General features: G+C 45.6%; 1 protein-coding gene across 1 annotated transcript; it reads right to left on the bottom strand.

Annotated features, from left to right (window-relative positions):
* Positions 1-454: 454 nt before the first annotated feature.
* On the bottom strand, positions 455-14,697 carry NRIP2 (nuclear receptor interacting protein 2). Its single transcript, XM_009871645.1, has 6 exons — positions 14,467-14,697; positions 9,962-10,138; positions 4,818-4,900; positions 4,240-4,367; positions 1,362-1,414; positions 455-547 (listed from the first exon to the last, which is right to left on the bottom strand). Exons 1-6 carry the CDS (start codon positions 14,695-14,697, stop codon positions 455-457), a joined length of 765 nt encoding a protein of 254 aa, XP_009869947.1.
* Positions 14,698-21,406: the final 6,709 nt, after the last annotated feature.

The raw sequence follows: 21,406 nt of genomic DNA, 5'->3' as shown, positions 1-21,406 counted from the left end.
CATTGAGGCAAAGAGAATGGAAATACTCATGACAAACTTTGGAGGCTTTTGGGGAAAGTGCTCTCCTCCTGTCCACAGAACAACTGGAAATTGTTCATGGAGACTCTCTTGTCTCATGAACGGAGAGTATCATAAAAGCAACTCGTTGAAAAAGTAGGGTGAATTTAGTACAGAAGCAGAAATTGGAGTGACTAGGGACAGGTAGAAAAACAAGAACAAAATGCCCACTTGGCACATAGGTACAAGCAAGAGGGTCTGCTGAAAGGAGGGATATCTCTCAAGATGAGGCTCTGCCAGCAACAGCAGCTTCCAGCACCCATTTGCCTTTTTCTCACTTGCCAGTGAATGTCTCAGCCTAGAACTCAGCAAGGTTAGGGGCATGTGAGCCTCACCCTCTTCTCTCTCTCTCATGGCAGCAAGTCTCCTCAGAGTGAGACATGGGGAATGCAGCCATTCACTGACCAGGCTCTTCAGAGGCATGTAGAAAAGGCAGATCTTGACTCAGTGCTTTAAATCTCAGGACTCCTTCCTCCAAGTCGATGCAACACTAGAGAAGGAGAGAGCCAGTTACTTGATGGACATTTCAGATAGCAAACCTCATCATGTCTATGACTGCGGAAAACCTGTATAACCATCAAACAACTCCTCTTTGAGTTTGTGGAGACCTTACAGTTCTCCTCACTGTCCCCCATGCTGCCTCCTTGCTCTTATTCCTTTCGATGGATTCCTCTCCAAATCCTTCACAGGGCCATTCCCCTCCCTTCTTCCTCTGAAGTGATGTCTTCACATCCCACAACAATTCAGCCCAATGCTTTTCCTGCTTTATGTATCTGACATGTGGCTGCAAATATTCGACAGGCAGGAGGAAGCTTGCTGCAGCCATATTCAGAGCCACCCAGGAGCCAGGCGCAGCAGGGCACTTACCCTGAGCTGAGCTGACAAAAGGAGAGGATTCTTTCCACTCATGTCCACCTAGTGTTGGACACTGAATGTGGTGATACAGCTTCATTTGGCTCAAAGAAAGGGCAGAGCTTATTCATATCTGCCTTCAAAAGGCAACACAGATATAACTCTAAACACAGTGTGCCTTGCCTTGTCTCCTCTTCAGTTTCCTCTTCCTATTTGCAACTTATATGGTCAAGAGTACAAAGAATAGGAGATGTGATATTGGGTGATTCCCTTCTTAAAGCCTTTGAGAAGGACTGGAAAGGAATCAAGTGATGCAGAGCATACTGCAGCCAGCCAGGCAGCTGTGCAACAAGCAAGTAGCACCCTGGAAGACCTGGACGTAAGTATTTCTGATGCTTACGGCAACCAAATCTTGGAGAACTTTCTGAGAGGAGCAAGAAGCTGTTCCTTACCTTGAGAGACAACAGAGTCTGAAGACCAATGCAAAACTCCAACATTTCATCATCTGAGAAGAGAGAAGAGACTGGTCAGGCTTAAGACTATATATACTGCCCTTCTAAAGAAAGTGTGTCTCTCCTGTAAGAGGATGTAGAATATGAAAGCATCTGATTCATAAAGTCATGGTCTATTCAGTATAAACAACAAATAACAAGGACAGTGATGAATTAAACACACAAGTATTATCAAGCAGGTAGTAACAGTGACAATAATAAAGCACTCTTCTGCCACTGACTAACGAGCCACTAAAGGCGCTACTTAGCCCTGAAGAGGGTCAAAATGTAACTGTGTATCTGATAAGAGGAGGGAGCTATGTTTGTCCTGAATATTATGCAGTATTTGAGGGGGTTTGTGGACTTGCTTGAAACTTATTATGAGATATCCGAAGGGGCTTGTGGGATCATGTAAAACTTACTATGGGCTGTGTAGGGGAAGGGCCAAAGAGGAGAAAGCAAGTAGCAGAGTGGATCAAGGAAGACCAAGCATGGAAAAAATGGCAGAGAGGGAATAAGAGGCCCCAGTCATATGCAAGCAGGTTGTTGGTCAGTTCACTTGTCTGACCAAACCCTGTGCCTGTTGGCTGCAATCTATCCCATCTTCTTATTAAATAACTTTATTAAGTTTTGGGTTTTTTCTGTGTAACCTCTCCTACGCGTGACTGCTGCAGGTCTTAAGCATCAGCAAGTGTAGAAAATGCCATGGGTTAAAGGGCAAATAGCTCTAGATGTCAGCAACCAGAGGGACTGGCATGCAAAAAAGGTGCCAGTAACTGAAGGAACCACAGGCCATGGTGCTTATAGGTCTGTGTCAGCAACAGGTGCTGGCAACTGGAGTGACCAGTGTGCAGAAGTCTGGGTGCCAGTAACTAGGGAAGGGAACACAAGCCATAGGGCTTACACACCTGAGTATCAGCAGCTGGAGGAACTGCAATGTGTGCTGCAAGGTCTAACTTCCAGTAACTGGAGGACTATAAGTCACAGAGCTTGCAGCTCTCGGCACCAGCAACTGCAGAGATCAGCATGCAAGAGAGCTCTGGGTACCAGGTCTGACCAGAGTCACAAGGTTATAAGCCAGCAACTAAAGAGGACAGGGCAGACATGTGAGAGGTCTAAATGCCACTACCTAGAAAGACTTGGGGGTGTTTCTATTTCCCCAGTAAATTTAAGCTTATGTGCTTGTGGGTTTGTATACCTAATCAGCTAGCAAACTTCAGTCTGGTCTAGCCAGTGAGTAGGAGGAAGCCTGTATATGGAAAGACTCGAGGTCTGATTCAGTAGCTACGTAAGGCACCCAAGACCCAGGCACGGCTGCAGGACACACTGAGAAGCTGTGCTGTTATTTGAAGACTGTGAATATGGGTATGCTTGTGCATCTAGAGGCTGTGGATGTATGAGCTTCTGCTAGTGAACATCAATCCTGGTCAACCGGAGAGCAGGACCAGGACTGGGCTGTTTGTCTGCGTGTCGCTGTTTGTCGGAGTGCTGGTGAAGGCACTGCTCTGTGTGTGCTAAACTCTGTGGCTGGCCTTGTCTGTGTCCCCTCTGTATGTGCCTCTCTGGATATATGCTCAGCCTTGCTACTGTACAAACGTGTCACTAAGAACATGCATTGGACTAGGTGAGAGCAGCCTCCTGGGTCTTAGAGACATCCATCCACACTTCAGTGATGGGAAAGGAGGAATTCCCAGGTCCTGGAGGCTGCAGGATTCAGCAGCCACTGGTAACACCATTGACACCTCCCATATCTCTTGGATGCCTGCTTGCCCTGTAACCAGTGGCTGTATTCTATAATTTATTTATAACCACATAAGCAAGAGTATTGTGGCACAGGGAGATGTAAGGCACACATGCAGCAATTCTGCTCCTTCCAGGCAGCCATTTCCACGTTCCAGCAAAATGGATAGATACTACTGGGCTAAATTAACCTGTGCTGGTACTAAACCAGGCTCCCCATGAAGGAAAAGAACAAGTGGAGAGGATACCAGTGAAGAAGAGTGAGATGAGTGTGGAAGAAGAGAAAGATTTTTCTAGATGACTAGAAAAGTGAGAAGAATGGACATGAAAAGAGGGAGCAAGGTAGGCCTTGGAAGCTGAATAGTACTCATCAAAGATGAGGAGACAGATAAAGGCAAGAGGGTAAAGTTGGAAGAAAAACAGGGAGAAAGAACAGGGGAAAAAAGACAACTAATTTGTTTTCAGCATATGCACAGCTTGATGTAAATGCAGAACATGCAGCCTTTCTGCAGTTTTCTGGGCGTGCTCCAGTGCCTGCTGAGCTGACCTTGTGCCCTACTGCCCCTTCCTTCAAAGGGTCCCGCCTCAGGACACCGAGGGAGACTCAGCATTCTGGGGCTACCAGGTTCTTCCAGGGTGCTCCCTGCAGCACAGGCAGATGAGTACACAGAGAAACACTGGGGATTAGGCTGTGCCCTCTGCCAGCTTCTCTGATGTCTTCCATCCAGCTAAAGATAAAAGTTCCTATTCAACAGGGGAACATAGGGCAGCAGAAGACTAATCAAGCAGTCTAGATAATTTTAAGAAAAGTCCATTTTAGAAGGAAACGAGAATTTTCCACATCCTGCGTTAGGACCAAAAAGCACCTGATTTCTCCCCACTTTCAATGTTTTCTGTCTTCTCTGTACTCTTCTTAAGCCCTTTGCCTTTGATTACCTGAGGGTATTCACAGTGCATAACGATGCTGGCCAGCAGTGGAGGTGACCACATTACCAACTTCCCACTGCAGTACGCTTCTTCCAGAGACCCTTTTAAATGCCCTTGTCAGAGCAAGAGGGACACAGAAATACTGGGGAAGAGGAGGGGCTGGCACTCTCACCTACAACCAGTGCTGAACACAGCACTGTCTCCTGGCCAAATTGCAACTCCATATGTTCTACTCGGCCAACAACGCTGGGGATGGGAAGAGAGAGGTCTCCACAGTCCATGGCAGATACTTCTTCCAGCCTGTGGGACACAAGAGGTGTTATTGCCTCAAGTGGAGGAAGAGGAGGAAAAACAGGACTTCTCACTGCTGACAGTACTTCTTGGTCTCACTGAGAACAGGTCCACAAGAGGAGGAATCTCTTTCATACAGCATGTCTGGAGGCAGATTCCACACACAAAACCTTTTGGGTTCCTCACCACCGAGGCTAAATGTCAGCTGGGCAGCTTTGCTCTGCAGTACACACAGACAGAATGACACAGCTCTCTCTCCTAGTGTGGAGTCTGCACACAACCCTGTCAGTGCTGCTGGTGCCTTGCCTTGTAGCCCACCCTTTGCATTTTCTCCTAAACAGCCATGTGCCCACTAAAAGCTGCTAGTAATTATCACTGAAGGTGGGAATCAAGAGTGCCTAGTTTCTTGCCATAGGTTATTTTTAACCACCCCTCCTTTTCTACTGTGCAAAGACTTACCCCAGCTGGTTTAAGCAGTTCTTGGAGATCAGATTTGGTAGACACCCAGTGTTAACAGTCGCTTTCAATACCTGACCTTGGCACTAGAAAAAACAACAACAGATAATTACCGTGGGCTCAAAATCTGCATATCCACTCCTTTAACAGTGTGACAATCCCTCAGGCCTTTCTTAGCAACACATTCAAAGATGTTATGTTTTAGGCAGTAGTCAGAAGGCAGGAGACTCATCCAAGACAATGATGGTCTCCCCAGTGCTCTGCAAACCCCTGCCAAAGGCTTCTTTTTAATTTATCTTTAATTTGTGTTTGATTGCCCAGATTAATCATTACAGAGAGCTATATCTGGTATTTCCATGATTTGATTTTAAAAAATGTGCTATTTTTGAGTTATTATAAAAAGAAAGAAGAAGACATCTCCTGTGAGAAATACTGGAATCCTGCAAATAAATACAACACAAACAGTAGCTTGAGTACTAACTGGGAGAAGGGTGGGAGAACACAAAAACCTGACCTGATAGCAGATTGAAGACTCGTGAAATGGAGTCAGATCAGAGAGGAACCAGCCCTCAGAAGCCCTCTCTGCCATTCTTTGCCATTCATACAGGAGTACAGCTCCTACACAAATGAGCAGTCTCACTTCACTGTGGAGCAGCTGGAACTGCCATCCCATGGTAATATAGATCACACATGACAGAGCTGGCAGGAGACCCAGCAGAGCTGCTGCCTGTTTCCAGAATGCACACCTGTTCTCTCACCCTTCGTTCATGAATGCCTCCTGGGACAAACATGCTTTAAGCAAGTGAAGGTGCAAACTAGAGACTCACAGAAGGGAAGGGCTGCAAAGCGCTCTATTTAAAAGCTCCTGGCTTTGGCAATACTTTGCTTGTTCACGAAGAAACATTGCCACCATGACTCTAGGCTTCCTGGCATGTCAAGATTCAAGACTAAATGTTCAGGGTAGGAGTAACACCCACCCATAGAGTCCCTAAGGCAGACTGGAGACATCTTGCCTTACCTTATGACATGCCAGTGGGACAGGATGTCATCCAGGGGGACCTTGAAAAACTGGCGAAATGGGCCCATGTGAACTTCATGAGGTTCAACAAGGCCAAGTGCAAGATCCTGCACTTGGGTCAGGGCAATCCTTACTATCAACACAGGCTGCGGGTTGTGAGAGAGAGGAGCCCTGTGGAAAAGAACTTGGGGGTACTGGTAGACAAAAAGCTGGACAAGAGCCAACAATGCATACCTGGAGCCCAGAAGGCCAGTTGCATCCTGGGCTGCATCAAAAGGAGTGTGGTCAGCAGATCGAGGGATGTGATTTTGCCGTTCTACTCTGCTTTCATAAGATCTCACCTGGAGAACTGTGTTCAGTTCTAGAGGCCTCAACACAAGAAAAACATGGACCTATTGGAGCGGGTCCAGAGGAGGGACACAAAAGTGATCAGGAGGCTGGAGCACCTCTCCTATGAGGACAGGCTGAGAGGGTTGGAGTTGCTCAGCCTGCAGAAGAGAGGGCTCCAGGGAGACCTTACAGCAGCCTTCCAGTACCTGAAGGGGCCTACGGGAAAGCTGGGGAGGGACTGTTTATAAGGATGTGTAGTGATAGGATGAGGGGCAACGGTTTTAAACTAGAGCAGGGTAGATCTAGAATAGGAACTAGGAAGAAGTTCTTTGCTATGAGGGTGGTGAGACACTGGCACAGGTAGCCCAGAGAGGTGATGGAGGCCCCATCCCTGGAGACACTCAAGGTCAAGCTGGATGGAGCTCTGAGCAGCCTGATTAGTTAAAGATGTCTCTGCTCACTGCAGGGGGTTGGCCCCTTCCAACCCAATGCATTCTATGATTCTATGACAACAGCTGTTTGCAGCAAAAGCTGGTATTACAAAGCCTAAGCTTCTAGAGAGAAAACGACCTGGAAATTGATTGGATCCAGAGGACAGTCCCTTGTTCCTGCCTATGGCAGGGTTTTGTGGAACTAGACGATCTTTAAGGTCTCTTCCAACTCAGACCATTCCATGATTCTATGACAAAACACCTTCCCCCTTGCTTTTAGAGCTCTGTAATGTCTGGTCCACCAGTCCTGCCTGGAAGGATTGTGGCTAGACAGGCAAAATAAAACACAAAGTGCAGATACAACTACCTCCTCATCCTCTGTACTGTACTCATAGAAGAGGCTTCCCCATCCCTCCTCACTACCTAAGAGAGCGTATTAGCCATGAGTATCATGTGAGGTATGCTACCACATCTGCCCAGACTTCAACCTGCCAACAGTAATGAGTTGAATCAGCTCTCCTTCATTAACAGACATGGACTCTACTGGGAAAGAGTTAACCATCCCTGTGATTCACAGAAGCCAGATGTTCATTGCCCAGCTACAGAAAAGACCTTTTATCAGTTCTTCAGAAACAGAAGACCCAGAGTATGGATAGCAAATGCTAAGGAAATCACTTTGGGAGCAGGCAGACCTGAGATGCATGAGCGACTAACGTTCTAATAACAAACCTGAATTGTATCACTAGGCAGATTCTTGAATTTTGTTTCAGAGCAGGCTGGGAAAGTTGCAAGTTAGAAATTTGCTAGGATATAACAGGACAAGATTATCCTGTAGAAAACATTTCATCTTATTCAGGGCTAAACTTCCCTGCAGTTATCAGCTCAAGAAGCCTCACAAAAGCTATCCACCTTTCAATTATACCACTAACCATTTGCCCAGAGAACTCACCAGAAGCCTGAGGTGAGTCAGTCCAGCATACCACAAATACAGTGCAGATCAGGTAAGGAGCACTTAGTCCTGCTTGGAATAAGAGGACTTTTCATCACATTACTCACTCTCATTCTTGCCCCAGAATTTTCAGTATCAAACACCGTTAGTTTTTATCTAAAGGTCAGTTACCAGGATTTCCAAGAAAAAAGAGGGGAGAAGAATTAGTAAGGATCGCCATTTATAAAGAGCTTTGTTTTCGGAAATAGTATCAGTTCCAAAGTCAAGAAGCTGCTTTAGCCAGCAAGGTTGATTAGTCCCAGGTTACTTTGGCACAAAGGAGAAGCAGCCTTGGACAGCAGTAGAATCTTTCAGCATTTATTTCTACGTCAACAAGACACAAGCCCCACCACAAACAATAACAGCTTCATTTTATGATGCAGATGCCTGTCATGACAAGTTTTCCAAAGTGCTTTGCAAAAACTGCAACAAAAATGATGGTTCTGCTAAGGTACCATGTGAGAAGCTCACCCAAGTACACAGGGGAGTGAGTGACCCTGCAGTACAGCTATTATAGACTGGGGCTGTCTGTGATATCTGAAACCTAAAAAGGCCTTAGGCACAGGGCAACTTTAACCTGTTAGAGTGAAAACACTTATTGTCTGAATCTCCCTGTATCACTGAAGTCTACATATGCTCAACTTTATTTCCCAGTGAAGTTCAGTTACTAGTTAGGCAATGCATTTTTTACCACTTGGAAATTCTCAGCATACTTGCCTGAGTGTAAATAGAAGCTTTATGCTGATAGATGATGTTTTCTCAGGAGCTGCTGTCAGGAGAATTCACTGTGGTCGTCTTCTGTTTCTATTAAAAACTACACCATAGCCAAGCAGTTCTCAAAAAGGTAACAGCTCACCTCCCTGATTAAAACAAACTGGCAGCCTGCATGCTATTTCCTGCCATAGATCTGTTGCTTATGAATGAGATGTTTTTTGAAGTTCACAAATGTCAACATGAAAAGCAGTGAGACTAAAAAGAGTAGAAAAGCTTCCCTTCCTTCAGTGTAAAAAGATTAAGCTTAATAAACAGTGACTGGCTCTTAACAAGGGTACAAAAAGAGCAAAATGCCCATGCAGAAGGTGCTGAGTTCAGGAAGAGTTAAGTGCCGCGTTGGACCTATTTCCTTGACTGTGATGTTCATTAACCTTTCCCCATGAAGGAAAATAAAATGTGTATGACAGCTGGGGTACAGTGCATTAGAAACACGATAGAGGAATGAGTAGTGGACTCTGATGCTGAGTTAGGTACTGCCTCTGAGGCATGGTACCTATGCATGCCTGCCCCTGTTTGATGTCATGCGTGGCAAAAAAACCCACCCTTTATCACTGAGTTTCTTCTTACAGAACAATACAGACCGGTGATTAAAAAAAAAGAAACACCTTCATTTGCTTAAAAAAAGACTCCAGCTATTTGGAGAAATTACAATCCGAGCCATTTTTTCTACTAGCCCGTTTTCCCAAGTATGGTTATGTTAACCTAGCAACATCAGAGTCTGAAACCTAGGGTAAGCAATGCCTAACTGCAAGAGTAAAGGCTGGAAAACAAACCAGATAGTGGCTTTGTGTGGTACTAGGACACTTGATATGAACATTTCAGAAACTTTCTACCAGGCTGTGTTCATACGATACCTAACTGTGCCAACTGAATTTTCAAAGGTATATGTGTTTTTCCTGAATTGTAGACTTTAGACGGTAACATGCAGGATGTTTGTTAGGACAGGTAACTGCAATAAACACAGCTTTAAAATGGATTTTGTGCACCAGGTCTGTATCTTGACAAGCCTCATATCTGCGTATTACTAAACGGCTCTAAATATGCAGCTCTCTTTCATAAGGCACAGCTTTTGGATGTGCGTTCTTACCTACACGGGCCAGGGAGGAGTGTGTTCAGCTGTATAGGAGGATATAAGAAAAGGGAGATAAAAATGCTGCTTCCATCAAGAAATGCAAACAGTGCTAATTCACTTGGCCACTTCCTCAAAAGGTCATTTGACACCTGAGAGAATCAGACCAGACTGCATCTAGTAAGTGCAAATCAACTAAGCTCACTGTTGACAAGTGATAAGGAGACAGTCCTTGCTTCTGTATGCAGTTATGAAATATTTCACATCATGGGAAAGCTGACCTCCAAGGGAAGAATATGTGATTACAGTAATTTATCTTCAAATATGGACGACTAGAATGCATGTGGCAGAAAGGCTTTCCTCTGTTGGAAGAACTGAATTCAAACTCTCAGCGATGCCATGCAGGAAATCTGCTCTCTCCGGCTGCAGGTGGCTTTGCAATTAGGATCTTAGCATTGCTCATGGGAGTGGGGCAGCTGGAAGTCATTGAGTATTTGTCATCACTGTGAAAGCAGCAGTACCATGTTGTTGCCTTACCTGGCACTGTATTAGCAGGGATGAAGTCTCTTTTCTCCTGTCCTCTCCCTTTTGCATCTTTTCATCCTGGTCTTTTGCCAGCGGAGACTGAACCCGTGTAGACTGAACCCTGGTCTCGCCCCGCAGCTTGTTCAGATTGCCTTCCAAGAGGCGCCGCTGGACCACACTATGTGGCTGCTGTCTCCATCACAAAGAAAGAGAAATCCCAGCTAAGTATGGAGCTAAGGACAAGGACATTTGCTAGCCCAGGGAAGCAGATTGCAAATTCTTGACCCAATTCATCATCCTGATGAAGAGGCTTATCCCCAAAAATCTTTCTTTAAATATCAAGATTTTCTCTGTAGCCAGAAGGTGATGTTAAAGTGTTGGGATGTTTGTGACAGGCAAGTCAGGTCACTGGGATGCGATTATTGGAGGAGAACATGCCTGATGCATGTTTTCCCCACCCATACCTGTTTCTTCAGCTAAACACGCACTCTTATTCCCGTCCAGGTACTGCAACACATTATTAGCTGGTGAGTGGGTGCTGACATCCAACCAGGCACGCTAACACCTTCTAATGTGGGAAGGCCCAGGGGATGGAGCATATGTGTGATATACATGTGGGTAAGAAGGCAGGACTCCACAAATTTTAGATGTACAAGCAATTGTTTTTAGTGAAGCAAGTGAAGCATGAAGCTTCCCCTGCATAGAACACTGAAAGTAATTTCTAATATTCTTTGGAGTCTGTCTCTGCTCCCCTCCATCAGAAGCAATTCTATTTTGACTCCCTTCCTAGTTGAGGGAGCATCTATGAAGCCCTGGGTTGTTAGCAGATAGAAGGGAATGCCATTGGTCAGATCAACTGCTGAAGGAACCTTACTTCTGTCTCATGTATCTCAATCATATCTCATCTATGAATCATCTCATGTATCATCTCATACTCCCATCTCATTCTTATCTCCTTTCTTCTGGGCAGAAGAGAAGAGGTGCACTAAAGGGAAGAAAAATTTTGAAATCACATACACACATAGGAAAATGTTGCTTTGGAATGAAAACTCCTTTTGTCATTGGCTTGATCTTCCAATTTTTTTGGCCAGTGTTGATCCAGTGCCTCCAGTCCCTGCATAGCTACTGAATCAAGTGTGTTGGAGGTAGCTTCGTCCTTTCTCCACGTACTTGGACCCATGGCCCTTCTCCAGGAGAGCAGCTGCTCAGAGCTGACAATAGTGTTCTCAGTAACAACTGCAAAGTGAAGAAAGGCAATGAATCTAAAGGCGCTAATGTGCTACAGCATAAACCATTGTTTTTATCTTTCTCAAAAAAAATAATTAAAAATAAGCTTCCAAATGGTGCAACAGTTTGATGTAGGATCTCCTCAATGTGCAGGCCAGATCTGTCAATAAGCTGGGCTGTATTAACCCTGTAGATTGTGTGTGCTTCAGACTAGCTTTATGCTTGGTCAGTGGGATGGAGCTGGGGAGGTACATAAACTGCAACCCAAAGTACACTGATTTGTCAGTTTTGGAGCAGGAGAGCTGTGCCTGACTCTTTGGTTGCACTCAGCATTGCTCTTTGCAAGGTGCTGAATCCTTCATGCCTGTGTTTCCTTGTCGCTCAAGGGGCAAGAGTCAGATCATTCACATGCCTGCATGAGAGACGCTGCAGTAGTTGAAAAAGTGAGGTAAAAACATCCCTCTGTTCCTGGTCTTTTGCCAGCCTGCTGTGCAGGATCACAGCACAGCTGGCTGTTGTTCTCCACTCCCTAAACACTCTGAGCCTGGTGCCAGTTTGACTACCAGTTAACATCTGGGCCATGGGAAAAGAGCAGAGAACTGACAGCAGGTCTCCAAATTCCCACTCTCTCTCCTGTCTCCTCTCACAATCTGTCACGCAAAAGACCTTTCCCTCACCCTGCAACCTTTCCCATGGAAAAAGCAGGCCCTTTGCAGCTGCCACCTCTGTCCCCTTCTTGTCAGTCCAACTGGGAACAGGCCAAGCACTGATGCAGAGTAGCCGAACTTTGGGGCTGTGGAGGCATCTGATTCAAGAGCAGACTCCTGGGGCTCTCTCCATCTTCTGTCTCACCAGCAAAACAGAGAAGTGGAGACCATTGTCTCTCTTGGGCTGGTAAGAAACAATTAGATGAAGAGGATGGTGAGTGAGGACCTGAAGGGAGTTGTGGCCAGCAGCTCGAAGAGAGGGTCTCTCAGGATTATTAGAAAGGTCAGAGCAGGTTCCCTGTGCAACTTGTCACATTCAGACTCTCCAGTGTGAAATCTCAAGGTCTTGCTATGAATAGTGAAGTGGTACGAGTTGGGGATCTTGATTTTTTGGGAGGGGAAAAGCCAGATCTTCAGACCTTTTTGGTACTTTCAGGGTATTTTAGCTCATGCAGCTACTCTCTCCTTTTTGCCATTTAAAAAAAAAAAGTCATGCTTGTAGTTGTTACAAAGCTGGAAATGTGAGGTCTCCACTGAAACGTGTTCAGTTTGGAGATGTGATGAACCTGTCAAATCCCAGACACTGCTGGATGCATTGCATAAGCTGAGTGCACACCCAAAATACACAGAAAAGAGTGGCAAAAAGTAACAATCTGACTTTGACTGTATAAGAAAATCTGTATTTTTGTACAATGACTTTGAAGCCTTGCTCTAATTCTAGGATATGCAGGGCTGCCACAGGTGGAGTCTCTGGCACTGTCAATGGAAACATATTTTGGGGAGTTAATTAAACTCTTCTTCCAGTGTAAGTACTATAAGACTCTGGGGTGTTTTGCATTGTCTCCAAGATCAACCTCCCCAGCACTTCCTGATGTTGCTTTGCTTTTAGCCCTGCATTCCTGTCCTCCATGAAGGAGCCAGATGAATTTAGGAAACAGTTGGAGTTTTGTACAGGGCTGGAGGAGTGCCTGAAAACATTTTTTGAACTCTAATTTGCAGCCCCCAAAACATCACAGCGATATCACAGTGACCCATCAAATTGCAGGGACTGCTGAATTGCTCTTGGAAATCTAGGGCTTGGTTCTCTTGCTCCAAGACAAACTAGAAACAGCTTTACTGCAGCTACTGAATTGACCCTAGGTGCAGCACTCTGCGTGTAAACTTTGCACAGATGCAACGCTTCACTTAGGTCCTTCTAACACCAGTGCAAAACTTCTGTGACAGAAAAGATGTTACACTTTATTCACTGCTCCCTAGCATCATGGTGCAAGTGTTTCAAACACAACATTTATGTGACCCCTTTCTTGTATTCAGATTGTGTTCAGGGCCAGAGGGGTGCTCAAGACCAGTCCTTGCCGATGGCCACATGTGCAGCTGTGAAGGTCTGGCAGAGCATGAGGCGACAGCTCTGGGTGACTTTGAGAAGCCACCCTAGACCCAGACAAGCCAGGGACTCAGCAGCAGCCGAGGAGGCTGTGGCATGGGGGTTGGGAGCAGGAAGGTGCACCATCATGAGAACAGGGCACTGACCCCTCGTCCGCTTGCTGTGGAGCCACTGCACACAAAGGTTTCAGCAAAGAGGATAGCTTCCACTCAGGCCCGGCACCTGGGACCCTGCTTGCCCCACACAAGCCGTGGGACCTTCCATGGGAGCCAGGAAACAAATAAAGGAGATAACACATGCATGAGTACCCAGGGTGTTGCTGTGATGGGCTGCAGGGAGGGTCAAGGTCTTTTATGACACCCAGTGGCACAGCTGGAATAAGTGCTTGTGTCCTTATCACTGGCCAAACCCAGGTCTTCTTCTGAGAAAATGGTTTAGACCTCTGCATCCATAAGGAGTTAAACTTCACAGCAGAGAGGTTAGACAGCAAATTTGCCAGAGCAAGGGATAGATGCGTGCAGTCATGCCAGCAAAAGATGCCATGGAAAACTGCTCCTGGCCTTGGGGAAGTCCCTCCAGACCACAAACTGCCCAGGCTCCTGGAACAGATCCCCTCCCTGATGCCTCCTGCTACATGTCTACCTGCAGGCCTCACTCCCATGCCTCCTCCCCAAACATGTAACCCAAGGGTGCTGGCCACTGCAGCTGCTTCTGAGTGCCTAGCTAGCCATCCTGCTCTTTGCTTGCCCCTCCAGAAATCCAAAGAGTGGGAGGAAAGAGATTGATGCAGAAAAGGTCACAAGGTCAAAAATAAGCATCTCGGTTTCGTGAACCCTGCTGAGTCCAGGAGTACAAGGGGGCTTTCAGAAAAGTTCCACATGGAAACACACATGTTAGATGAACATACGTGTGTAACAAGTGAATGGAAAGTCAGATCCTGCAGAGTCTTCCAGTCCATGTGTGCCAGTCTCTGCGGGGAGTTTGGTCCCTGTGGGGATGCGTGGGAAGCTGGATGCAAAAAAAAAAGGGTGATCCATTTTTTCCTCTCACTCTGACCAGCTCTTTAGAGGACGCTGAAAGGAAGTTTCATCTTTGCTGAACCTGTGTGACCCTTTCACAAAGCCTGACTGCAGTTCCCCACCGGGATGAAGGCTACCAGAAGGACCTCCCCCTCCCAAACGGAGACCCACCGAACTCACCAGATCCTTCGAGGTGCCAAGCCTTGTCAAGCCGTCCAGGGGCAGCAGGTCAGCAGAGTCCTTGTGCACAAACTGGGTGGCCTGTTTAAGGCGCCTGTTCTGTTGCAGAATAGCTTTGTTCCTCAGCTCCACCTCACACTCCTGTCGCTCCCGCTCAGGAGTCCTCTCGTTCTGTTTTTCCTCCCGGTCTCCTTGCCCCAGGGACAGGGGGCAACTCTTCCTTGAGGTCATGGTGAAGATTCAGGCAGAGCAGATCCTTTTGGTTTGCTGGAGTGTTCCCTGGACTGGTCTCCTGCTGTTTGCCCTCCTGAGGCTGATTCAATCTCTGACCTCCTTTCCCTTGCTCTCAGCTCTCCTTCTCTCCCTTTCTCTGCCTTTCTTCCTTGCTCTCTCAGTTATAACTCAGCCATCTCTGAAGTGTCTCCCTACCTTTTTCTCCCTCTGTCCTCTCCACTCCACCTGCTCTCCACCTCTTCCTTTCCCTCCCTTCTCCCGCCCTGATGTGGCTCTGCCTCCTCCAGCCGGTGAGCCCCTGTCGTAACACAAACCAAACAAACAAACAAAAAAAAACCACGTCAGAAACCAATTTCCATAAATGACAGCAGAGCCGGCAGGATGCTCCGGCTGGAAAAATCCAGCAGCGGGAGGACGGCCCCGGTGCTGGGGGCTGGACTTGCCTCCCTCCCTCTGCGCGGGCGCATTCCCGCCCCTTGGCGTGGGGAGGGAGGGGGGGAAGGGGGCTTGTAGGGATCGCAGTGATTCTGTAAATACAGGTCCGGCCTAGGAGGTCATGCAGGGCCTCGGAAACGGGGAGAGCATCGGGCTCTGTGCTCCTGGCGGGCAGGCCGAGCCTCATTTCTGCAGAGCGGGGCGCGGGTCGGGAACTGGCTGCCCGGGGAGCTCGGAGGAAATGCTGCCGGCCTGCCTGCTGCTCCCAGCCAGGGCAAATGTACCGGACCTGCCTCTGCCCCCGCGTTGTCACCCCTCTCCCTCTAGGGCAATTGCCCCGAAGCTGCAGAAGCCTAAAATCACTGGCTTGTTGATAGCAGTGGACTCGACTCCCGCGTACGCTGACATTGCTGCAGTGTGGGATGTCTGGACCAGGGCAGACATCTCTCCTCCCTGGGGACAGAGAACATGGCAGAACTCTCTTTTTCAACTTGCTGCCTCCACACTGTCATGCCTGAAACTGTAAGTTTCAACTTGAGCTGAGGCTGATTTATTACAATCCCTTCTCACTGGCAAATGCACTGCCCCAATAAACACCAGTTCTGACATTATGTATAGAGAAGGAAAGTGAATTTTACTCAGCTATGAAGCTGAGGACAGCATTAGCTTTCTGTGAATGTCAGCTGGGTTTGAAACAGTTTCATGGACAGCATAGAAGGAATAGTAGCCACAGAGTATGGAAGTTATAGCAAAAGGAGGCTTCTATTGCTCTCTTTCTTTTTTTTCCAGCTTAGTTGTAAGGAACATTCCAACATTACTGATTAACACTAAGTTTGGATGTTAGGAAGTAAATCAAATGGTCCATGTACAAAAATGAGTCCAATCAGCCGCTGTGAGATCTCAGTGTGGTCACAGGAACTACACAAAAGTTGGCCTCATTGCAGAGAAAACCATGGTGTTTACCTTTTACTCCCTGCTATTAATCACAGTTTTAGCATTTCTCTTGGGATCTATGGTCCTTAAATATTAGAAGGGAGACTGATCATTTTTAGAGTAATTCTAAAATTTGACAAGGTTAACCTTCTTGTTCCCAGTATGCTAACTGCTTTACACAAGATTCACATCATGGTTCCACGGCACCAACTCACAGAACTAGATTTGGCAGGAATGAGAGTAGAAATATAACTGCTTTGTACTACAGGGCCAATCTCCAACATCATAATGTGTACAGAATCCTATCAAGAGCTCAGCAGAGCTGTTTTCAACTGTCCTTGTCTCTTTGCAAGCCAAATTAAGAAGAGAGTTTAGGTAAGGGATATTCCCAGGAATGCTGTGTTCTGAAAGTCTTTTTTTCTTGACTCTGGGTTGTCATGATTTGTGATTTACACATGCTTTTGACCTCTTGTGACTTTGCTGAGCATCCACTGAGTCTTGTTATCAAGTCCTTTAGGTGTCCCCATAAAGTAGTACTAAATCATGCACCTCTACTCTCCCACAGGGCCAAGAGGTGTTTCACCTCCTGCTGACTGTGAACACCTCAGCAGGCCAGCCTTGACCAGGCAGCTGTTCCTGCTGGCAGCAATGACAGTGCCAGTTTTCTTAAAGCCTCAGAACAGACTTTAAAAGTATAAAGGAGAACGGAACATCTTGGGACCAGATTCTCTACAGACCCTGCCTTAAAACCTCTAGGCAGAGTTACACGATTTCTGATGAGATCATCTCCTACCTTGAGTGCGCATGTGGGCATGAAGAGGAGAGAATGCTCATAGTTCCCAGTTCCAGTTCCTCCTTGCAGCTGGTCACTCTTTATTAATTTTTCTTGCACTGCACTTCGGCAAAACCTAACCAAAATTGGTTTGCCTTGCAGCTGTGCTAAAGCCATTGCTTAAGTATTCCTGCTTTAGGATCTGACCAGCTAATCCTGGCCTCCAACTCACAAAATATTTCTCTCCCAGTGCCTCAAAGGGGAGAATTCTTCAAAACTTGTTTAAAATTTTCTCCCCTCCTTCATCCCTTCTGCTCCAAAGAGCAGATCACTTAACTCTTTGTATCCTGTGATGTGTTAGTTCCCAGATCCGGCAAAAAACCCCCAGCATTTTGACAGAGGTGGAGTCAGCTATTTTCTTGTCCCTTCAGAGGCATGCTGGGTTCTAGGTCACAGTGTTTTCTATTCAGCTATTCCTTTTTCCATCCTGTTTTTCTTAAACGGAGTCCATTTACTAAGTAGTTTAGGTGCTTTCAGGTTTTTTTGCAGAATGGACATTCTTAAAGGTTTTCCAGTGGAGAGCCAGACCACAGTGCAGCAAATTTAAGTTTATTCCCAGTAGATGTGCTTTTCCCAGTCATCTTTTGTGGTCCCTGGAGAGTAGTGTATGACTCACAAGCAGCCTGCGTTAGAAAAATAAAACTGATTGAGATAAGAGCTTCCGTGCACAATCCCTTACACACTGAGAAATTATTTTCCTGCTTTGATCCAGTCACACACAATAATCATAACTCATTATATCTCACTATTCTTCACCATTCATACAGAAATTTTTATAGGACGTGTAACAGTGCTACTCGGACAATGGAAGACGCACTCTATCTCCACAGAAGATAAAAACTCTTCTCCCTTCTCCTGCTAGCAGCCTGGCCTTCTAGTTCAAGCAGTTACGGGTTAGTGAGAGCTCTGAGGCAAAAGATTCCAACTTCTGTCCACAAAGACCCAGAACTGTATCTGTGTCTGTGGCTGTTGGTCCCTGGACTTGACTCCCTCTGTGTCTGAGAAACATTGAAGGATTCAGAAGTTGTGCCCGTATTTCTGAGGAAAGACACTGAAAAGAAGCATTTGCCAGTAGCCAGTTTGCCCAGCCAAGAAACAGGAGAGAGTCAATATTATAGCCAGCTACTCCTTTGTTGAACAAATGGATTCCTTTACTGAAAGAAATAATTCCCATATTAAAGAACATGAGACAAAGTAAAGATTTTACCTCCCTCTGCCAGGGAGGCACTAGGGAGTACCCTAGCTGTTGGAGGAGCTGCTCTGTTGAAGGCTCTCACTGCTCTGACTTTACATTCCACGAGCTGAGGTTCTTTCAACATAGATTTTCCTTGTATCTCACTTCTGGGAATATTTAAAATATTCTTTAAAATATTCTTTAAAATATTCTTCTCTAACTTTGCAACTACTAACACTTGTTCCCTTCTTAGAGAATTCTCTTCAGCTCTGAATTTTTCTCCCTTTCAACAATCTGGAAACTATTATTTTGTCCTCTTGTAGAGCCAACACAATGCAGGTGGGAGGGTGGATTGTAGATAAAGAGCTTTACATTCCTTTTGTGCAAAGTGGGCTGTTACAGAGCTCAACAGCAACTCCCCCACAAGGTAACCAGCCCAGAGTTTGTTCCTACCTTACATCAGTTTCCAAGGCACTGTCTCAGTTTAGTAGAGGAAGCTTCGAGGGTCTGTAAAACTGTCCCTAGGTGTCACAGATATGTCAAGGCCAGGAGATTTCTTGTGGTGACACAGTGCAGGATCACTATAAGATGACTTTCTGCTCATCCTCTTGCATTTTCACAGCCTGTGCATAGTCTGTGGATGCACAGATGTTGCAGAGGACAGATGAGAGGACAGTCCTCGCTCAGGCAAACTATGCATGCTTCTCTCTCCACTTCAACTCTGAAAAAAAGAATTCTTTGAAAAAAAAAGCTTCCTCTTCTTTGAATTTCCTCCAGTTTATCTGAACGTCTGGCAAGTTTCCTCGACGTACATGCCATCTCAGATGTACTTAATGTTTTAGCTCAGCTGCTGGACAGCAAAGTGTGTCCTGCCAGTAAGGTCAGTCAGAAGGTAGAATTTGCTTAATTAGGTAATTTAAGGTCAAGTCACTGTAGTCATCTGCCATAGCAGCTAGATTTATGAAAACATTGTGGTGAACTTGGAAGAATACTGTCTAATATGAATTCCTCCTTCTGTATAAATATTGCTTATAATGATTTGTGTCCTCTCTGTATTTCACTGCTTGAACTAAGCTGCATATAGAGGGGACTTTTTTGTCTGGTTAGAATAGTTAGCATTGCCACAGAACAATTGCTGATCATGCAGCAGGCAATACAAAATTCCCCCTTCCATTACATGGCTGCATGAATTATACTAGATGACTTTGGCTTTGCTTTCTAAAAAGGTAAAGAATATCCACTTCTATTACAGAGGGCTAATGCACAAAACAACGGCAACAATCCTACTCGTGGTAGAGCTTCTCTGTGCTCATGAAGATATTTAAAGTAATGAATGATTTCTGGTAGGAAAATGCTTACCAATAAAAGTATGCAAGAGTCTGAGATGAAGGGTAGTTGTGAATTTAAGGCTAATAACACAGCACTTGGAAATGTGCAGTCTCAGAGATGTCTCCCCTGTGTGTCTGGGTAGTTGTTTTCATTTCACCGTCCCTCCACTTCCCATCCATTGGGAGAACAGTATTTCCATTGTCCACTTCGCTTGAGCCTAAGAATGCACTTGTCCCTAACAAAGAATTTTTTAAGTGTCTACCTCCTGCCATAATAACAACAAATTTTACACCATTAAGGCTCCTTTTAGAGGATGTTCTCAAAGACGAATACTCAAACAGTAAAATCCAGTTCTGATAGAGTCACCTTGAAAAGCTTAATTTGAGAGGCATACATGTGGGCTTATTACTAAAAGCACTTAGAGTCTTGGCAAGGTGCTTTCAGTGTCTGTCTGTGGGCTTCTGTCAAAACTTCTAATTTCTTCATATAAAACGACAACAGAAGCAAAGAAATAAGGCAACCATATATACAATTTTGCCTGTGCCTAGCTAGCTGTAGAATCAGAGCAGATCTTGTCTTGCTAAAAATGAAGCACAGATGTAGTCCTCAGAAGGTAAGGAATCTCTCCATTGGCTGTCCTTACTTGCAATCTTCTTTCCTTTGGGGACATATTTTACTATTAGAGTACTCCAACAGATGCTGTGGAAAACTTTTCTATCAGCACTTGCTAGGTGTACTGTGATGTATCCTGTCATGTTTGTTTGTAGGTGGCTTGCTTTGTATCTTAAAGCAACTGAGATCAGATAAATTCTTCCCTGGTCAGCAGTATAACTTGCTGAAATTAACTATAATCACTTTAATCAAGCATGTTTGTCAGTACACACATGGTCTAAGCCATGTGTATTTGTGCCTGTAGCTGCAATGGGATGCTCTGTGAGCAGCTTGACGCAGCTGTTCTAGTGTAGCGGGGCTACTCAGATGCTCAATCAGTTCTGGGGGGAGTCAGCCACTCTAAAGGGTGTTGCAGCTTACCTATGCTCTCTTGTTCAGGCAAACTTTTATTTACAAATACAGCAATTCAGGCCTCAGTGCTCACTGGCCAAATCTTTAAAGATAAACTCCTGTTATGGACAGCTCTTCAGGAACTGCTCAGTGCTGCTTAGTGAATCAGCACCTTGTCCACACTGTGTTTTCTCCTTGTTGGTAGGTGCAAGACACTGGGCTTATATGTTGTAAAACAGTCAAAGCCAAGCCCTGGAAACAATGTTTCATATCTCTTATGTTTTTCATGCTGATCATTTTTGCCCCAGCCTTGAACCTGAGGACTGTTGAATCTGTGACTATGGTGGTCCTTATCCAGTCTTCTCCTGTTCTTCATTCTCTTGAACAGCTCCAGGTTGCACCAAGGGATATTAGGAAAAATTTCTTTACTGAAAGGGTTATCAAGCATTGCAATAGGCTGCACAGTGAAGTGGTTGAGTCATCAACCCTAGAAGTATTTAAAAGATGTGTAGATCTGATGCTTAGGGACATGGTTTAGTGGAGGACTTGACAGTGTTAGGTTTAAGATCGGACTCAGTGATCTTAAAGGTCTTTTCTAACCTAAACAATTATATGATTCTACAATTATATATCTTCTGACCCCTGAATTCATTTGGCTCTTTGAGTCACCTTTCTTCTCATCAAGGTCTTCCTTCCTATCATCCACTCTCTGAAGCCCAGTAGAAGGCCTGTGTGTTTTAATATCTTTATTAATGATCTGAATGAGGGAATCAAGTGTACCCTCAGTAAGTTTGCAGATGACGCCAAGTTAGGGAGGTGTGTCGATCTGCTGGAGAGTAGGAAGGCTCTAGAGAGGGCCTTAGACAGGCTAGATCAATGAGTCAAGGCTAATGGTATGAGATTTGACAAGTGCCAGGTCCTGTACTTGAGTCATAACAACCCTATGGAAGTCTACAGGCTTGGGGATGTGTGGTTTGAAGAGTGCATGTTGGAAAACGACC

This window comes from Apaloderma vittatum, unplaced genomic scaffold, assembly GCF_000703405.1.
Source record: "Apaloderma vittatum isolate BGI_N311 unplaced genomic scaffold, ASM70340v1 scaffold3936, whole genome shotgun sequence".
NCBI classification, from domain to species: Eukaryota; Metazoa; Chordata; class Aves; order Trogoniformes; family Trogonidae; genus Apaloderma; species Apaloderma vittatum.
Note: the sequence above shows the minus strand (reverse complement) of the source record. Positions and strands in the feature narration are given on the sequence as shown.